Source organism: Porites lutea, chromosome 4 (assembly GCF_958299795.1).
Source record: "Porites lutea chromosome 4, jaPorLute2.1, whole genome shotgun sequence".
Taxonomy (NCBI): domain Eukaryota; kingdom Metazoa; phylum Cnidaria; class Anthozoa; order Scleractinia; family Poritidae; genus Porites; species Porites lutea.
In genome coordinates, this window is record NC_133204.1 from 27716611 (window position 1) to 27737275 (window position 20665).

The following is a 20665-nucleotide window of genomic DNA, read 5'->3' on the forward strand; positions in this document are numbered from 1 at the left end:
CTCATTCAAAATAATTCCTAGTTTAAAAACAAGCTAAAGCATGCTTACTTCCAACGGTGTTAAATTCATCTTCGATAGTGCATATTAGAGCAAGGTGCCCAAAAATGTGTGACCGCCGTTAATTTATCACATTCTTTCGTGTAGATTTAATCCAATCAGTAGCCAGCTGGAAACTATCCTCGACTTCTGATTGGTTAATGCCTGCATGAAGGAAGGAGTGAATTAATTCAAGGGGGTCGCTCCTTCCTGTAATCGGCAAGTTTAGATGAGATAATAAAAGGGTTATACAGCTCCGCAAATATTTTCCAAACAGCAGATGTTGTCCGTCGAGTAGTCTTCTCGCTGTTCTTGTTATGTTTTTAGCCAATAGTTCTTTCTCGTGAAACGAGTAAAATATTCCGCCATTTGTGTACTCACTATGCCAAATTAACTCGACCTCGTCCCCGGGTCTTCTGGGTTAACGGTACAATTATCTGGCAATCTTGCTGCACTATTGACGTCATCAGTTCACATATCGCAAATTCTTCCAAATTTGGTCGACAATAGCTGGTTATGATGAATTATGTGTGGGATTTTAGCCAATCAGAAACGGAAAAATATTTCGACTTCGTCCCTCCACATTTTATCCTGTATTTGTGAACGAATTTGATAAAGAAACGAAGTCTTTATCTTATTAAAGACTAGGATTTCAGTCAGTTTAGTGAAAATTTCACCGCAAATCATAGTTTAGAAGACACAAATCGATCAGCAGGGAGTTGAGAAAATAGTAATAACAAACATAGCGTCACACTGGCGAGCGAAAACTTACAGCGCTCTTAGTTTTGGTGGAATAAACCTTTTAAACTTACATGGTACATTTGCAGTTTTATTTCCACTTTCGACACTTTTGTCAAGTGCTATTGTTTAAGTGGGTCAGTTACACCGAAAAAAAGTGGCTGTAATAACGAGGTGACTGCAGTATCACCAAGGTGGCCGTAAGGCGGGATTTCACTGTGTAACATTCAGATTCTCTATCTACCATTAGCTGAAATAGTTATTTTTGATACAACAGGACTTGCAGTTTTACTTCCGTGAAACTTCCGAAACAGAGTTATTTGACAAAACCATTCTCCTCGAGGTAAGGAAACATTTTATCGACGGATATTTATAATTGTTTGATTCTGATCGTTAAAACTTTTCTTTCCTCGACCACAGGTTTTCAATGCGCGGGGGCTTTTTCGATTCAACGCTCTATTGGCGGAATTCAAGGTAAGAGCATATTATTTTTTTTTTATTATTATTATTTCATCATTATAGTTATTGTTATTATTATTATTATTATTGTTATTATACTACATGAGAAATTTCTGCAATTTGATTGGCTTAGAGCAGTGGTATTTCAGCTTAATTTGAAATACCTACATGTGAAAGTTGGGGGAAGTAGTATAAACAAATGGTAGCATGATTTGTATGTGATATTTGGCATAAAATACCACTCGTGATATTTCAAAATTGTCTCAAATACGTATAACAATTTCGAAATATCACTCATGCCATTTACGCCAAATATCACTACGAATCATGCTATTACCTATACTTATTAATTTTTTTTAGTCCAATTTTAGGAGTGAATAACTACATGGTTTCACATGCCGGTCATTTTGATGCCCCACGTTTCCGGAACTAATATAACGATTTAGCCAATGTCAAAAGCTAAGTTCCAGAGGGTTTTTTTTTTTTTTAAGAAATTCATTTCTGAAGTAAGAAATCCATCTTTCACTATAAACAAGAAACACAGCACTTCCTCCCGAAAAAATAGACGTAAGCTGATAAATTGAAGTGGTCCAGGGAAAACAGTACGTCACCTCGATTAGTTATACACCTTAGCTCACGATACTGTCATGTGATACAACCAACCGGATACCCTGTCTGACAGCAGTCAATTGATCATAACCTGGATGTCCAATATCAAGACAAACACAGATTGTCTACCTTGGACTCAACGCTTTTAAGTGTGATAGTTCACTGCGATTAAAAGAACAGGGCCTACGTAAATTTTTGTCACAACGAAAATTTATTGGATGCATACTAGCCAAATTTTATTACCCATAGTGCTCTGCTCTGCGCGTTACGAGCATGGGATCTCCGCGTTTAGATAATGTATATTTTGGAGTCAGTCTATTAATCCTTTAAGACTAAGTTTTCCTTTTCGTTCGAAATCATAACAGGGAGCTTTGGTCTCGACTCAAGGACCAAGCGACAAGTACATACGTTAACTTACTAGTTTATATCTTTTGCTGTCCAACTTAACTGTCAAGTTGAGGCCGGCCGTCATTTAGACCTCAAAAACTCATGCAAAAACTTCCTTCTTTTCCTTTCATTTCAGCTTGACGTTGGTTTTGTATACGAAAGAAAAGGTGAGGTTGCATTTTTTTTTTTGATTTATGATATTTCAATTTATGGTCTCAGTTTTTGGGTCAACGAAACAAAGGCCCCAAGACCGAGTCCATAAGCTCTACCTCCATCTAGAGCTTCTTAATGACCCTATTTTTCTCAATACTATTTTTTTGTTTGCTTGTTTCTTTTCGGGAAACGAAAAATAAAGCGAACTTGAAAAAGTAACAGACAACATTAAGCATACAAAATCTGACAAAAAGACACTTTATCTGAATAGCCCATTTTACAGTTACAAGTAAAACGAGGCTGGAGTTGACCTTCTTTTGATACAACCTCTCCTGCTTTATTGTGTGAATCATGTTATCCTTGTGCTAACTAGTATTCTTTTAAAGCATAATTTTCATAATAAAGGAAAGAGGTTTGTCTCAAAACTGACAAGGTCAACCTCATCCTTACGTCCAGTCAAAGGCTGAGGAAACCAAGTCCGCAATTGCCAAATGGTCTATTGTTCAGGCTCTAAAAGGTTCTCAAATAATATATCAATTTATCGCAGATCATTCAATTATACGAAAGTGGATTATGATGTGTAAGCCAGAGGGAAAGGAGGATGTATCGTTGGTAAGTTCGAATGCAATAGAATACTTCATGGAAACTTCGCTCGTACGCGTGTAAACTCATGAGTTATTGACGTATCTAAAATCGGACAAGTGCGTGCAGTGAATGATTGAAGTGCGTAAATACCGTACAAAGCATTCTTCATGGGGTACGGGGTTGATAATTTTCAAACTGAGACATTCATCATTCTGCTCGCTTACAAATCTTTCGAAAGTGCTAAAAATAATGATAAAATCTAACGCTTCACATTTAAGAAATAGAAAACGTTTTCCGTGCTTGCATAGCCTGATAAAAACACGAGAGGAGTTGGGAGAATTCGAGACAGTTATGCAAACCCGAGACGAAGTCGAGGGTTTGCATAACCGTCGAGAATTCTCCCAACGCCTCGAGTGTTTATATCAGGCTATGCAAACACAGGAAAAAAGTTTTCTATTGCTTTTATACAATAACTTTCCCGAGAAAAAAAAACGCAAAACTCTTTGTATGGCACTGATTAAAAGAGAAATTCTTACCAGTGGCAAATCTTGTCCACGAAGTCTTGAACGCGTAATCAGTTCTTGTTTTGCAAAAAGATGCTTTGCAAAATACGGATTTTTCTCGCTTAAAATGTTAACTTAAGCGAAGAAAAATTGACTCACCTTCTTTGTAACGACTTTCCATGTTTCAGCTGACGAAGGAATGGGTAAATAAAGTAAACTTGTCGAGTTTTGAACTCCAAAATTTTTTCAAATTCGTGCTTGCGTGATTAGCCCGCGAAAAGCCAAACAACTTGACGCCACAACCATGTTTACATACTCTCGTGCAAACACTCCTCTCGGCCAATCAGAGCGCGCGTACTATCTTAGTTATTTTATAAAGTAAAATAACATGAAATATTGATAACGACTTGGCCTTTCGAGAATTATTATAGGAAGAATTTTAATGGGGGCAAGAATATGAAATCATACGGGAATTACAAGTAATGTTATTTATTTATGTTTTGTTCTGAATCTTCAATTTCCAGCGGAAAATAAATGAATTTGGGTGTTGAAATGGCCGGTTTGAAAGAGATTAACAGTAAGGAAGGATGAAGGTTGAGAAGGATGACAAGTTAACCCTCGGACGCACAAGGGGAGGTTAGGAGGGGGGGGGGGGGTTGATACCACCCACTCCATAAGGTTTTTTTCCTGAGTCAGTACCTGACGGTTTCAGTACCTGTTCATTCATCTATCGCTCACATTTTGAGACAAGTTTAGTGATGGACAGTTGCTATGGTTACGATCTATGACCACATAAGTAGATAAAAGTAAATCTTGTGGCTAAAATCATGCAAAGTTCTTTCTTATTTATGTGCCTCAAGCAGCGCCACCACCCCTAAAATATATCTCATCTTGTTAAGAAGATCAATTCTTCCTACTAAAGGTGTAATAGTTTCAAAATACTGCAACATATCAAAAACTCCGCGGTGTACCACGGTGGGAGTATAAATTTGCGTGTACGTCCGAGGGTTAATTTCCAGTTAAATGTTCGACTTCCCCTTACTTTTTGTTTTGTTTTGTTTGTTTGTTTGTTCCCTTTGAATTTCTAAGAGAATTCAGTTGTAGTCGAATTAAATGAAATACACGACAATATTCATCTCCGATTTCCTTCATATTGTTCGCTCGTCTACGAGAAAACTCTCCTTCATGATCTGAAAAAATTTGCCCGTTGAATAACTTCGAAACAACTCTCGAAACAGGGGCGCTGCAGGCACCTATTTAAGGCGATAAACTTGGCCCTAAACTCAAGCATTACTTTTGACCGGCCCCAAAGAAAAACTGAAAACAATGCTCATGCAAAATTTTGGGGTGACAAAGAAAAAGCATTATGGTATGTTATGTTATAATTATCTTTAGTATATACACACTCAGTGATCTTGGTGATTTAAGCAATCTGATGGGTTTGCTATCTCGGACTATTCAACAATATTCACCCCCCTAGCGAGTGGATAATGTGTGAGCTCGGTGTTTTTCCCAAAATCCTAGGGCTGACTTTTTTTAAGGCAAGAAAAGACTCGAAACGATTCAATACGACGTTTTTCAATTTACTGTAGCTGAATTTTGTGCTCAATGGATTGTTTACAACTCCCGTGTATTCGCGTAGAAGAAGCCGTTTCGTGAACTCAGGGTTTTCTAACAAGAAAATTTAAGACAAACAAATTTAAAGGAAATGTTTGCAGAAATTCTACGTTTCAAGTAAACAGGAAAAAGAATGATACAGGAAGACGACGTCTTACCTCGAGCAACGGAGCCGTCACTTTTCTCAGCTCTTCATGCGAAGAACGACACAACAAACCTTTTTGGCTATAAACTCGGCGAGTCAACAGCCACTATTCACCTCGATTTCAAAGAATAATTGTTAAGTAGTGGTCAATAGCTTCTGATTATGTGTCTGAAAACATCGTTCGCTCATCTGATTGTCTAAAAACCATTTGTTTGTAAAGGTAGGGGAAAACGGGTAACAAAAAATGTAACTTGTTTTTGGAACGTTGCTGTAAAACGAGTTAAAAAGCGATGTTGCGCGTTTTACCACCCCAGCAAAAAACCTGCAACATCGCTGTAATGTTGCAAAACCAGATGAATCGCACGTTTTTTGTTGTCTGTTTTACCGTACCTTAAAGACAACATAATGTTCCCTTAAAAGGACTCCCTTGCACATGAAATTTTACGACATAGCTTTAATTTTCGATGTGCATTTCTGACAGTATGTAGTTAAATGTATGATAAGTCGCAATAATTTTCTTCCTTAATCTCAGGATGGTGAAATCTCCTCCACTAAGACATCCGCAAGGACTCCTCGTTCCACAGCGGTAAGAAGTACAACGCTGGCATGATAAACGCTCTTCAGACCGGGGGAGCTGAAATCCCCCCTCTCCCCATCTCCCCACTCATTAAAAAATTAAAATAAAATTTCGAAACCGTTTAAGCTATGATCTCAAACCGAAGATGACGACGATGTTTTCCCAAATTTGCTCTTCTCTTAAAAATGGTTTATTTCTATACACCGAATTCATAATGGCGGATGGCTCGGGTAAGCCTCGGTACGAGTACATGAAAACGAGGCGGGTGAGGATTCGAGCAGAAAAAAATACAGAATAGCGTGTTGTGTAATTTAAAGCGTGGTTGTACAAAGTACCTTTTTTTTACCATGAATGAAAATAAATCACCACACAATCGGTATTGCTGTGTGCCACTTTGTAATCAAAAAGGAACCACCGGCCCAAACGGCGAGAAAGTTGGATTTTTTAGCATCCCGACCGATACAAGCTTGAGGGCGCACTGGCTGCACGCGATTCGAAGAGATACAGGTAAACATTTCACGATTACAGATTCAACTAAAGTCTGCTCTCTGCATTTTAAGAATGAACACCTTAAGAAGAGTTTAGGCATTGGGCGGTTAAGTTACGTAGACGGAGCAGTTCCATCAGTTTTTGAATGGAAAAGGAGCTTACCTCGGAAGAGACCTCCGCCGACACCAAGAGGTAATTCTGCTTCGATTCAAAATAAAAAGCAGAATAAGAGGAAAGCAGGAAGTGCTCGAACATCGCTCGATATGAGTGCAGTTGCCGGTCCGTCTTCAGAATCCCTTAGTATCGATGCTACTGATTCATTAAACGAGTTTTCCTTAGAAAGTAATTCCGAAGCAGAAAGTAGGGAAACTGTAACAACAGACAATCAGCTGTCCTACGACGATCTTCGAAAAAAGCTAGCTAAAATGGAGCAGTTACTTGAAGAGAGCAGAACGAAAAATGCAAAGTTAGAAGCAGAGGTTGAAAAAGTGAGGATCCATGCTTTCAAAATTTCAGAGAAGTGTGCGAACTTAGAGAAGAGGATTTTTACAGTAGATAATTTCACCTCTGATGAAGATATTACATTTTATACTGGCTTCCCATCGTATGACGTTTTCATGGCTACGTACAATTACTTAAATCCGGGGCAAAATGGAGAAAACATTCGTTTTTGGCGTTCTGTTTCCAACGATGTTGACCCTGAATATTATGAAAGAGAACCTGAACTTGGCGTTGGACCAGGGAGGTCTAGAACTTTAAATGCTAAAGAGGAGTTCTTCCTGGTAATGTGTAGATTAAGACAGGGATTTCCAGAACGCCATCTGGGGCATTTATTCGATATATCTCAATACACAGTTAGCCGAATTGTAATTTCCTGGGTAAATTTCATGTATCTAAGGTTTGGGCAGTTGAACATATGGCCATCCCGAAAAGTGGTGAATGATAACATGCCTCAAGACTTCAAAGGCAAGTATCCAAATACTAGGGCTATAATAGATTGCACTGAAATCAAGTGTCAGATGCCGAGTAGTTTACTCCTGAACAGTGAGCTATTTAGCTCTTACAAGAACCACACAACTCTTAAAGGATTGATTGCTATTTCTCCTGCTGGTCATATCTCCTTTATAAGTCAACTATACACAGGCAGCATATCTGATAGGGAAATAACTGAGAGAAGTGGATTTCTGGACCTCTCTTTTGAAGCTAATGATTCTGTTATGGCTGACAAAGGATTCACTATTCAGGATCTTCTACCAGTTGGTGTGTCCCTTAACATCCCCCCATTTTTAGGCAGTTCAGCTCGGATGCCTGCTGAGGATGTTGTAACAACACAAGAAATTGCATCTCTCAGAATTCATGTTGAGAGGGCAATCAACAAAATTAAGAATTTTCACATCTGGGATGGTGTAGTCCCTCTCAGTCTATTTGGTATTGTAAACCAGATGTGGACTGTTTGTGCACATCTGTGTAATGTTCAAGATCCTATTATATCATAGAGCAATGCATGAAACTACCCTTAATTACCTGAAAGTAAACTTTTGTTGCATACATGTAATGTTGTGTTAGAACAAAGCAGGGGCGTTGCTATAAAAAAGCATACATTATTGACAATTGAAAGAGAGGTGACCAGTCCACCTTTTAGGGATTACAATCTTGTAGGCCTTCCTTCATTATGCTGGCCCTTGTATTCTGAGACAGCAAAAGTGAGAAAATGCTGGAAATAATATGCCTTGAGTTTCTGACTAATATTATCCCAGAATTCTTGGTCAAATGTTATTCTTTGGATTGACATCCCTTTGAATGTATAGACAACAAAGTCACACCAAGCAGCACCAGTTATAGCCAATTGGCCTTGTACTTGAGCATAGTACTCATGATCAGTTTTTAAACAACACTGGTCACCTACTCGTCGACAGAAAAATTTGGGATCGGCACAGGCATCTAGTGGGGTGACGGCAGCTTTGCTTGATGGGCATTTGACTTCCAAAATTCCAAAAGGCTGACTGCAGCCAAAGTCAATGACTTTCCCATCAGGGGTAGCTGCAAAGACTGGCATTTCACTTGAAATTACAAGTCCACACTTGAGCACCACCACTGGTGTTTTTCTTGCATTCATGAATTTTTGGTATTCATGAATGGCAGTTGCCTCATACTTTCTTCCATGTTCAGTGTGTCTACTTGTAAACACCTTGGGGTGCATAAGTTCTTTACAAAAAGAGTCATGATTTCTTTGCCTTCTAGAAATCAGATGGAACCTTGAGGCTGTGAACCTAAATTTTCTCTCTTGCCTCCATCTCTCACTGCCTACCTGCTCTCTTGTTTCTACTTCCATTTTGTTAAGTTCATCTTCATCAACCTCAAGTGAAGATAGAAACATTCTCTCCTCTTCAGTGAGAGTGTCTGGATAAGAGCTAGGTTCATTGTCTTTAAGGGGGAATCTTGGATAGCTGTTTATATTGGCATTTGAATCAGGACTTCTTGCAACAGTACTTATATCAGTATACACAGGAAAGTTGGCCTCAGAATAAGATAACTGATAACTGTTTGTAGACCCAGCGGGGCTGTTTCCATATTTGGTCTGCACCATTTCACTGGGTGTATTTGAAGCAAGGGCAGCAATACCCATTTTAGGATTGATTGCTGCAATGGCTTTTTTAAAACTCTCTTCCTCTAAAATATCATGCTTTGTTATTTTGCGGGCCTCATAGAGTTGACAGGCAACAGCCTTGTCAGACTTCTCATCGTCGGGCTTAATTTTAGAGACAACTAAATCCATCACTGGCTGCGGATGAATTGAATCACCTCGACCTTTTTTATGCCAACTTTGTAACTTTGAAGTACATGCCAAAGTTGGATTTTCATCTAATTCATCCCTTAAGTCTTCAGTTGTTTTGCTCTCGAACAATGAGTATTTGCAAATTTCCAACATGAGAGCAAGTGTGTGGTTACAATAACCAACTTTCCCAGCAGCACATGTGCAAGTTGCATCCATCACTTGTCCAGATATAATGCAAAGGGCAACCTGAATAGTATGAGGAGCATCGTGTTTCTTATAGCTGTGATAGCACTTGCATTTAAAATAGAAATAATGTTCATCATCATTTGCCTCAATATCCTTTAAATATTCATCTTGAAGAAAGGTCTTGGCACGTTTCAAACTTGTGGGAACAGAATGGTGTTCCACACTTCCCATCTTTTTACCTGAATTTTCTATATGCTTTTTCATTTCAGCTTTTGTAAACAATGGCAACTTCTCTAGAGCTTTCCCCCAACCAGTAGATGGGTATTTTACTCCGGCACTAGCCTTATTCTGGGATGAAGAATCGGGAAGCGAAATAGAGCATTCCCTGGCTTTTCGTTTCGTATAAATCTTATTTGGATCAGTGTCAACTATAAGTTGGTCTCTGCCACTTGCAATATACTCCTCAACTCTATAAGATAAAGATACAACAAAACACAGCATTCAAATAATTTCAGTTTAATTCGCTAATATTAATATATGATGATATGTTTTTCCAGAGCAAATGAAATTTTGGTTCTTAGAATCTGCATTCGAGCGGGAAATAACAGAACATTCAATGTTTACAATAGGCGTACGTTGGATAATTATTCGATAGAAACATACCGCTTAACGAGCTGTGCTTTTACGTTCAGGCCTTTACACGAATCACCCCTACATCGTAGCCAAAACAATAGATCAGCTTTTTTCAACTCTGCTGGTTTCCTTCCCTCAAGACTAGCTCCAGGAATATCATTTTCCGTTAGTAGAAGTGGAGCTGTAAACGTGTTTACTTGAGGTGCCGCCATATTGGAATTACAATCCTATCCTCACCCGCCTCGTTTTCATGTACTCGTACCGAGGCTTACCCGAGCCGTCCGCCATTATGAATTCGGTGTATTCAGTTACTTTAATTTAGAATTATTTTATTACACTTAATACAGCGTAATTTATATTATGAATGTTAACGTATTCCAAACTTTTCAGTTCGGACTAATAACAAAAAAAGGTGAAATTATACACATCAAATTTTCTCTCTTATTACCTCGTTAACGAAGTGGTTTTAAGTGAAAAAGAATGCAATTAATTCAAATTGCAGAATCCAAGATGGCGGATGGTTCCGGTATTGTTAAAGGTCATTGGTGTTTTAGTCAACTTCTTGATTTTACCAGACAACTTACTATCAAAGTATTTTATCGCTTCATGGATTCTTTGAGGGAAATATGGAACCTGCCAACAACAATATGGCGTCAAATTGTTGTCAAATTACATCACTGCACACCTTTTATTATTATTATTATTATTATTATTATTAGATTATCATTATTTTTTATCATTTGTCATTGTTATCGTTATAGTTATTTTATTTTTCATTATATTTATTTTTTATACTATACTTTATTCATCCTATTTCATTGTTTTTATATTATTTGTTTATTCATTATTTGTAATAAAATATAAAAATAACAAAGTAAAATTTATATTATTAGTAAACATAAAAAATAATGAACTAATAGTTGAGCAGATTAATAATTGTTAATTAGTACCATGGGTGGTTTTGAATCTTTTAAAATTGCGAGGGTGGCCTCCGAAACCTCGCTCCCCCCTCCCCCCCCCCCCCCCCACCCCCCAAAGAAAAAGCAACAACAACGGGCACCGAAGGAAGCAAAAAAAGTCCAGGGGTTTACAAATGTGTGAAATATGTATTAAAAAGGTATTACATCATATACAGGTGAAATTATTATGAGGTACTCAGTTCGGAACGTATTATTGTATTCGTTCAAAATTTCCCACGAAGATAGAGAAGGCTTATGGATTTTAAGAGAGTGTCTCTGTAAGAGCGGTCCGGTCGATTTTCCTTGAGACACAGATTTAGCTCATTCCTTGTGTGTTGTAAGACATTCATGTACCTATACTAAAACCACAATCCGTTTCATCGGATCTCTTTATTTTTCAGAGTTTTACGGAAATTAAATTTCACTCGAGCGAAGGCCTGTCGTGACACGTTTCAAGACGTTAATTTAAGGCAACTTTGGAGGACAATTTACAACAACCTACGGGACTCAGCAAAAAACAAATACCACAGCCATGTATTTAACTCTATCTTATCCATCGAGGCGACTTTCGTGAACATCACGTTTCAATCAAGCAAACAGGAAGACTTGAACGACACCTTATCGGTTCCCTTAAGTCACACACGCGAAAACCGATCAAATTCAAGGTACATTTTTTGAAAAAGTGAGGCGTTCTTAACTGATCCAACTAATATAGCTAGGAAGTAGGTGCCATAGAAAAGGTAACTACAGAAAAAAACTTTGCGGCCCGACCTTTACTACAACGTTATAACTCTGTGAACTTACCTAATTTTCGGCAATCTCCAAGTTTTGCTGCCATTTTGAGGGACTTGTCAACATGAAGCGTAGGAGATATAAATCGAGCAGGTAGATCTAAAACAGTCAGAAATACATACGAAAGCATTCATATGAACTTCGCTTTCAATTCAGGGGGCAAAATTTGAAATTGTTTGTTAAACCTACCATTCTTACATCCCCATGCGACCATTTCTTCCAACAATTCAAACACTACAACTAGTGACCACTAGTGTTCGAATTTCCCTTGTCGATTCCACCGTAAGAAATAACCTGTGTCACCCAAGCTTCGACACGAATGTGAAGTACGAATCAAACAACATAACTGCGTCATCTTCGAGGCCATATCACGCTAGTATTTTGATTTTCTGATCGACAAGAACGGTGATCAGGAGGTGATCGCCATGTTAACCTCATAAACGTGACCGCTGACCAGCTGCTGAGTGAAAACAGTACGTCGCGGGGTGGTGTGGGTGGCAGACTTATCGTCATAAGATATTCGAATACATGCTAAAAAAGCTTTAGGACTCTCAGTCTAAACAGTGAAGGCATGCTTCGTGGTACAGACAACTTTTATTTTATTCTCATAACTTTTTTTTTAAAATTAGAACTGGTATTAATTAATAGAGTTATTTAAATACTTTTAACCAAGGTACCCATATGACCTTTTTGCTTGTCCTCAGTGGTATAAGATAAGGTGTCTTTTCTTCCAGAACCTTTTATTTATGCCTTATTGCACGGAATGAACACTATACTTAGAAGGTTTGTTCTAAGTCATTTTTGCTGTTCGCAAGAATGTATGCAAAATCGTTGCTTTATACAAAGCTGACTCTAAAATATGATTTTCCGTAACAGTAACCAATGTCATTTAGGTAAGGTGTTAATAAAACTAGTAATGTACAATTTTTGGCGTTTTCCAGTTATAAGCCTGACATACAATTGTCAAATGAACAATGTTAGTTTCAGCTCATTCCTTGATTCGATGTGACCTTTTATCACTAAACCCTATTCTTTTCATTTGCAATTTTCCTGTACTTTTTTTTTCATGCGACGACGACAAAGAGTTTTATAAGTAAACTGATTTTTTGGTGTACCACGCTTATCACATTGTGTGGAGAGATTGTAAGTTGGCTATGGAAATTACAGTTTTTTCTCTTTTGCTTTGACTTTGTGAGGTGGTTTTGTAACAATTTGAACAGACACGCGTCACTCTTACGTAATGTTTTAACGGGAAACCAAACAGCATCATTTTATTTTCAAGTAGGTAAAAATTCAGCCGTTTTTAGCCTCCATTTTGCGAGAACAAAGGATATGTATATATTAAGAGTGGTACAAAAAAAAAAAAACAGTTTACTTGTAAAAACCTTTGTGTTTTTTATATCTTTACATACTTATAAAAAATTGTAGAGGGTGAATGAAAATGAAAAAGAAAATGTGTCCTGCATAGCAGTCTTTCAAATTTCCTTTTAGCCGACAGGGAATAGTGCAGAGGCATGGGGCGAAGGCAACCCAAAAAATTAGGAGCAGGGGGAGGAGCTTATTTAGCCGGCCTTTTGCATGTATTTGAATATACAATGTAATAAGCGTGGTACACCAAAAAATCGGTTTACTTATAAAACTCTTTGTCGTTGTCGTATGAAAAAAAAAGTACAGGAAAATTGCAAATGAAAAGAATAGGGTTTAGTGATAAAAGGTCACATGGAATCAAGGAATGAGCTGAAACTAACATAGTTCACTTGACAATTGTATGTCAGGCTTATAACTGGAAAACGCTAAAAATTGTACATTGCTAGTTTTATTAACACCTTACCTAAATGACATTGGTTACTGTTACGGAAAATCATATTTTAGAGTCAGCTTTGTATAAAGCTATGATTTTGCATACATTTTTGGGAACAGCAAAAATGACTTAGAACAAACCTTCTAAGTATAGTGTTCATTCCGTGCAATAAGGCATAAATAAAAGGTTCTGGAAGAAAAGACACCTTATTTTATACCACTGAGGACAAGCAAAAAGGTCATATGGGTACCTCGGTTAAAAATGTTTAAATAACTCTATTAATTAATACCAGTTCTAATTTAAAGTTATGAGAATAAAATAAAAGTTGTCTGTACCACGAAGCATGCCTTCACTGTTTTGACTGAGATTTAGCGTGTATTCGAATATCTTATGACGATAAGTCCGCCACCCACACCACCCTGCGCCGTACTGTTTTCATTCAGCGGCTCGTCAGCGGTCACGTTTATGAGGTTAACATGGCGATCACCTCCTGATCACCGTTCTTGTCGATCAGAAAATCAAAATACCAGCGTGACATGGCCTCGAGATGACGCAGTTATGTTGTTGATTCGTACTTTACATTCGAGTCGAAGCTTGGGTGGCACAGGTTATTTCGTACGGTGGAATCGACAAGGGAAATTCGAACACTAGTGGTCACTAGTTGTAGTGAAGAAATGGTCGCATGTGGATGTAGGAATGGTAGGTTTAACAAACAATTTCAAATTTTGCCCCTTGAATTGAAAGTGAAGTTCATTTGAATGCTTTCGCATGTATTTCTGACTGTTTTGGATCTACCTGTTCGATTTATATCTCCTACGCTTCATGTTGACAAGTCCCTCAAAATGGCGGCAAAACTTGGAGATTGCCGAAAATTAGGTAAGTTCACGGAGTTATAAAGTTGTAGTAAAGGTCGGGCCGCAAAGTTTTTTTCTGTAGTTACCTTTTCTATGGCACCTACTTCCTAGCTATATTAGTTGGATCACTTAAGAACGCCTCACTTTTTCAAAAATGTACCTTGAATTTAATCGGTTTTCGCATGTGTGACTTAAGGGAACCGATAAGGTGTCGTTCAAGTCTTCCTTTTTGCTTGATTGAAGCGTGATGTTCACGAAAGTCGCCTCGATGGATAAGATGGAGTTATTATACATATCTGTGGTATTTGTTTCTTGCTGAGTCCCGTAGGTTGTTGTAAATTGTCCTCCAAAGTTGTCTCAAATTAAAGTCTTGAAAAGTGTCACGACAGGCCTTCGCTCGAGTGAAATTTAATTTCCGTAAAACTCTGAAAAATAAAGAGATCCGATGAAACGGATTGTGGTTTTAGTATAGGTACATGAATGTCTTACAACACACAAGAAGTGAGCTAAATCTGTGTCTCAAGCAAAACCGACCGGACCGCTCTTACAGAGACACTCTCTTAAACGCTTATTCCTTTTGATTATTGACATGGAATCTCTTTCTCCATTCAAAGGGTTATCTGAAAATAACAGCAGCTGTGCAAGCGCCAGGAGACAAACTTCCGGTATGTTCAGCTACTACCTTCTTTGTTACAGACTGCTCCTTCTACAAATATCAAATACCTGTCTCCAAATGAAGTAAAAGTCAGAAGCAAAGACAGCTCCAATCCAGGGGAAGGGCCCGGGGGGGGGGGGGAGGGGGGGCTGTCCCCCTTTAATCCTAGACCAAACTGAGGGCCAACTTTATTTAAACATGGTAAATGGCTCAGCAAGCTGGTTTTCAGACATGCCGTGTGATAATTACAAGTTATAAAAAATTAAGCCTAGTGATTAACTAACAATAATTAGCACAAGAATTGACAATTTTATCTGTTCCTATCGACTGTAATAAACGTAACTATGTAGCTTATATGGTAAAAAATGTGATAATTTGAAATACAATATAACAGCAAGAAATGAGTATTAAAGAAATAAGATAAAAACATAATAAAAAGTTATATCCTAAGATATGGCGAGTTTAAAGCTAGTAAGATCCTCCATCTCACCTGTTTCATTTGACAGTTGGTTCTAAGCCATTGCACCCCGATAAGAAAATGAACGCTTGAGAAAATTTGTTTTAAGTAGTGGTAGTTTGAGATCATAGTTAGAACCCCTCAAATTATAGTCATGAATTTCAGAGGTTCTATGAAACTGCTCCCGAAGGTACGTCGGACAATTATTATTGAATATTTTAAACATCGTAACTAATAAGTGCCTTTTTCTTCTTTCTTCTAAGTTTGCCCACTCTAAAGAATTTAGTACATCTGATGATCTGATAGAGTAATCAACACGAGTAATAATCCGTGCTGCTCTATTTTGCAACCTTTGCAATTTGTAAACACGTGTTTTGGAGCAGTCACCCCATACATTACAATAGTCAAAGTAGGGCTGCACAAGTGAACAGTAAATAGTTTTAAGAGTCTCTTGATTATCGGTTAGTTTTCTAGCTAAATACAGCATTCGCAAGCCATTAGAGACTTTGGATGAAATATGTTTGATCTGATTATCCCAGGTTAGCATTTCATCAATATGAACCCCCAGTAATTTAGCAGAGGGTTTATGTTCAATAGGTCTATTATCCAACTCTAGATTCACGAACTTGGCATTTGCCAAATTTTGCCGAGAGCCAATTGTCATATAACTAGTTTTAGAGGTATTGCAACTCAATTTGTTTGTCTTAAGCCAATTATGTACTGCAATTAAGTCACTATTTAAAGAACATTCAATTGCGGATATTTTTTCATGAGCTGTAGTTATATATGTATCATCGACAAACATACCAGGCGTTGTATGTCGTAGACATTTGGGAAAATCGTTAATATAAATTATGAAGAATAGTGGTCCAAGTATAGAGCCCTGGGGAATGCCACATGATACGTATTGTTCTGTGGATAAGACGCCATTTACATAACATCTCTGTGTTCTGTCAGTCAAATATGACTTAAGCAGCTGAAGAGCATTGTCATTGACACCATAACAATACAGCTTACGTAGTAAAATGTTATGGTCAACAGTGTCGAAGGCTTTCTTAAAGTCGATAAATACACTACCATTAAGTTTACCAGGATCCATGTTAGTAAGCAAAAGGTTTACTGCACTTATCAAAGCTGTAGTATCTAAGAGCGTGGATATCCTCCCCCCCCCCCTCATCTGAAAGTCTGGATCCTCTACTGAATTTGATAACAGTCTTCAATTGTCGTAGATGTGTCTTTTTTATCTCTTATTCGTCTAATCCAGTTAGTAAGTAAGTCCAGTAAGGAATTGTTTCTCTTCAATATTTAAAAAGGCCTTAAATTGATGATTAAAATAATAAAGTTCAGAGGAATTAGAAATGTGCAAGCAATAATTCTAAAATTATTCAGAATTTAGCCCAAATAAAATGGAGCTTAGCCTCAAACTAAAAAGGAAGAGGTAGGGGAATAACTGGAATAGTACGGAAAGAAGTTCAAACTTCCACGCAACCACGTATTGGGCAGTGATTGGCTACAAGCTTAAAATTTCACACGAAATCACGCGCTTGGACGAGAAAGTTCTAAGGGAGAGTGGTTGAGCTAAAATACTTCAGTTTATTCGAGTTTTAAAAGTTTAAAACCTTAGAAATGTAAATTCAAACTTAGTTTAAACCAAGTTTTCTTATTCCAAAAGTTTGAGCTTCTTAATTTCCCAAACGGATATCGATATCAGCCTTCAGTTGACAAAGAAAAGAATAAACGACAAAAAAAAAAAAAAAAAAAAAAAAAACAGGCAAAAACAGGCAAAAACAAAATATTCCACGAAAGTTCACAAAGACTACTACGAACTTCCCACCTAAAAGGTCAAATTATGTATTGGTGTGCAACAATCCAATAATCTATTCATTTGATAGACCCCTTTAGCTTGTATGTTTTGTTTTCTCAATAGATGTTCCAGCGGAAATTGACCCTTTGTCTTTTCATAAGTTATGCGAGCGTCTTGATGTGAAACAGTTCTCCAGAGTATTATCACATGACCTGCATTGGGAAAACAAAACATGCAAGCTAAAGAGGTCCATTCACGTGCCTGTGCAGTTTTACTGCATAACAACAAACAACACGTGTTGTTCATTTCTTAGGTTGGAATCGATGCATCAAGTAGAGATGATAAAGACGATGACATTGAATCGTATGTATCCCTTGAATACGCAACGTTAGAAAGATTAGAATCACGTTTACGACGTTTAAGGCAAGGCTTTGAAAACCTAAATAAGGTAACAGAATACTAACATCCTGCTTAGAAACCATAGGTACTGGCGGGGACATCTCGCTTGTTTCGGTTTCTTTCCAAAACATGATTGACGAGGAAGTTGATTATTTTTGTGGGGTAACCAAAGCAACCAAATTTCTAAACGTCTGAAATTATGTCTTTACCAGTTTTACTCTTGTGTGAATTTATAGATAATTTTTCAAAACACCTGCCGTATTAAATTGCTCTCAAATACCCAAAGTCATTTACAAAGCTTGTTGTTGGGATTGTAATGATTTTTACATGGTAAAATTAACCGACGGCTCCATGATAGGAGGACTGAACACTTCAAGTCCCTAACAAAAAATGATCACTCTTCAGCTATTGCTGACCATGTCACTGCCACCCGACATAACATTAAGCCGGATCACTTTGAAATCTTAGCATCTGGCAAAACAAATTATCATTGTAAGGTAGAAGAAACATTGTTTATACAAGACCTTAAGCCAGCTTTTAGCAGTGAAAAGCTGATTTTTTTTTATTAGCTGTTGCCTTTTGTATTCATTGCTGTTAAGAATTGTTTTAAATTCTTAATCTCATTTCCAGAGTAAATAATTTTGAACATACAGTCTTGTCATTTTCTTTAACGGTCACTTAAGATCACTCTTAAAAATGTATGTTGAGTAACACAAGAAAAACTTCAAGTTTAAAAAAATACGAAAGCTCACAATGTTTATCACCGCTTTTTGTGTTTTATTTTGATCAAACTACGATGGCCCAAGAACAAAAGTTTCCAATTTATTGTAATTTGCAAAATTAGAATTCTGTTACAGATATTTAAAGTTGCGTTACCCGTTACGCCACGATATCACGTGATTATATCGTGTGACTTGGTTGTAGGACTCGAACTCGCCGAATTCTGACTTTGTTACTTAACTCGAGGCTCTTCGAGTTTTTAGCTTTCGCTGTCACTGTTTAACGCAATAGAATTAACATTTTGGTCCTTCGGAGACCGGATATTCGCATTGATGTGATAATTGGATTGTAATCAGAACCAGTGTTGTGGAATTTGCAAAGGACTCGTTCGAACTTGGAAACATTTGGCGGGAAGTCTACAGAGAAAACAAGAGGAATTTTGGAGGGAAAAATAGAAGAGTTGAAGAAAGAAAAAAGAACATGGAAGACAAGTATTACGAAGCTTCGGAACGAAATGGCGGTGTGGAATTATCGACGAAAACGCCAAACAAGGAAAATATCACGGAAAAACAAGACATCGACAAGCGACGGCACGAATTATTGGAGCTGTTGGACTCCCTTTAACTTTGTACGGAGAAAATAAGAAAGCATCGCTGGCAGCTTAAACAGGTGAAGAATCGGATAAAATGATAGATCGCGTGGATAACGAGACAAAGGAAGCTCGGCTTTTCTTATCGCAAGGTAACAGCACGGAAAACAAAGAGAATGTTACAACTCGAGCAAGAGCGGTACACTTGAGAGCGCACATGCCAAGGATGGTAAAGTGGTCGATGCAAATAAACAGCTTCAGAGGCTTCGAATTGCTAGGATTTCGGGCGACAAGGAAGAATATTAGTCGTGGTGGGCAGCGTTTTTCTGCAGTTGTGTCGATGAAACGAATTTTTCAGCTCATTTTGACCTGTTGCGGCTCAGAAGAAACGGCGCCCGAAAGGGTGAAAGGATTAAGTTACTGGGATCATGCCTACGAAGAGGCTTAAGACAAGGTTGAATCGAAAGTGTGGGGGAAGCAGGCGACAGGTTCAGGCCCATTTCGATGGGCTACGAAAGATGAGGCCAATAAACGCTGATAATTCAAGAGAGCTAGAAATATTTGCTGACAAAGTGGAGAGGACTGTGGTTTCTTTAAAGGAAAGTAAGAAGTTTGCTGACCTGGAAGGGGGAACATCGTATGCAATTGTGCTGGGAAAACGTCCACAAGCTCTTTACTTAGCCAGTACTACCGATGGATTAAAGAGAGGGGAAGTATGGATGCTTTTGACGAGCTGCGTCACTCGGTTCTTGAGAAGGCTGAGTACCAGGTGCAAGCATCAGATATTAAGCATGTTTCTTCCAGTGTTGGAAATGCATAAGGGAAGAGCTCAAGCAAGCCTTCTTTTAATTCGGTACCGCAGACGAGACACGTGTTCGTCCCTGTAAAGTGTACACCCAAAAACACACAATTTGGAAATGTGATGCGTTCAAGTGGATTGGGACATAAAAAGAAGTGGGTGGCGGCGAAGAAACTTAGACCGTGTTACTGTTGCTCGGGGAAAGGACTCCTTAGTGACTTAGATGCCTGGAGCAGAGAGTGTGGAATTGACTGCTGCAAGGACCTACACCACCGGTTACTTCATGTAGTTCCTGGGTCCATGGAGGGGGAGGCTGCTACATCTGTGACAGAGAAAAACAATTTAAGTCTAGTACGTACGAAACACTACAAGAATATGCACAGGGGAGTATTGCCTTGCGTACTGTTCCAGTCATTTTCAAACATGGGGACAGACGTTTGCAAGTTAATCGTTTCTTGGACGAGGGCAGTGGTACAGTTGTACGTCGTATGTTAATGAGGATGTGGTAGAGGAAATTAATGGCGTTGAAGGGTAGGAAGGAAATAGTAATTAGCAATGTCGCTTATGGTCAGACGGCCAGGTTAATGTCAGCAACCATGGAGGTTTTGGACAGTCTGGGTGGTCAGGTGGACACAATCATTGTAGCGAAGACATCAAATATCATCTGTGGTGGGATGAAACCCACCAACTGGCTGCAAATCAAAGACCAGTGGAAACATTTCAGGCACATTACTTTTCCCAAACTTGGAGAAAGGAGTAAAATCGATGTTCCTATTGGTTCAGATTATTACATCTTGTTGTTTCCTATCAAAGAGGCTCGTGGAGGCGACAATCAACCTAGTGCCAGACTGTGTCCGTTGGAGTGGACAGCAATTGGTACCATTGGTAAGCGTACGTGTGAGGGACATGGAGCAAGTAACACTGGTTGCCTAAACACCTATCC

At 38.2% G+C, this 20665-nt stretch overlaps 1 protein-coding gene and 1 long non-coding RNA gene across 2 annotated transcripts; both read left to right on the forward strand.

Moving 5' to 3' along the window:
- The first annotated feature begins 5763 nt into the window (after positions 1-5763).
- Positions 5764-17579, forward strand: LOC140933176 (uncharacterized). Its single transcript, XR_012165029.1, has 3 exons — positions 5764-5818; positions 14914-14964; positions 17529-17579. It is a non-coding gene; the product is annotated as an uncharacterized lncRNA (long non-coding RNA).
- LOC140935238 (uncharacterized) lies at positions 6543-7794 on the forward strand. Its single transcript, XM_073384782.1, has 2 exons — positions 6543-7587; positions 7738-7794. Exons 1-2 carry the CDS (start codon positions 6562-6564, stop codon positions 7792-7794), a joined length of 1083 nt encoding a protein of 360 aa, XP_073240883.1. The 5' UTR covers positions 6543-6561.
- Positions 17580-20665: the final 3086 nt, after the last annotated feature.

Excerpts from the sequence above, each read along its gene's own strand:
- LOC140935238 (XM_073384782.1), top strand. The coding sequence starts at position 6,562 with ATGAGTGCAGTTGCCGGTCCGTCTTCAGAATCCCTTAGTATCGATGCT. Across the intron at positions 7,588-7,737 it reads TTAACATCCCCCCATTTTTA|CAGATGTGGACTGTTTGTGC; the intron begins GGCAGTTCAGCT and ends GGTATTGTAAAC.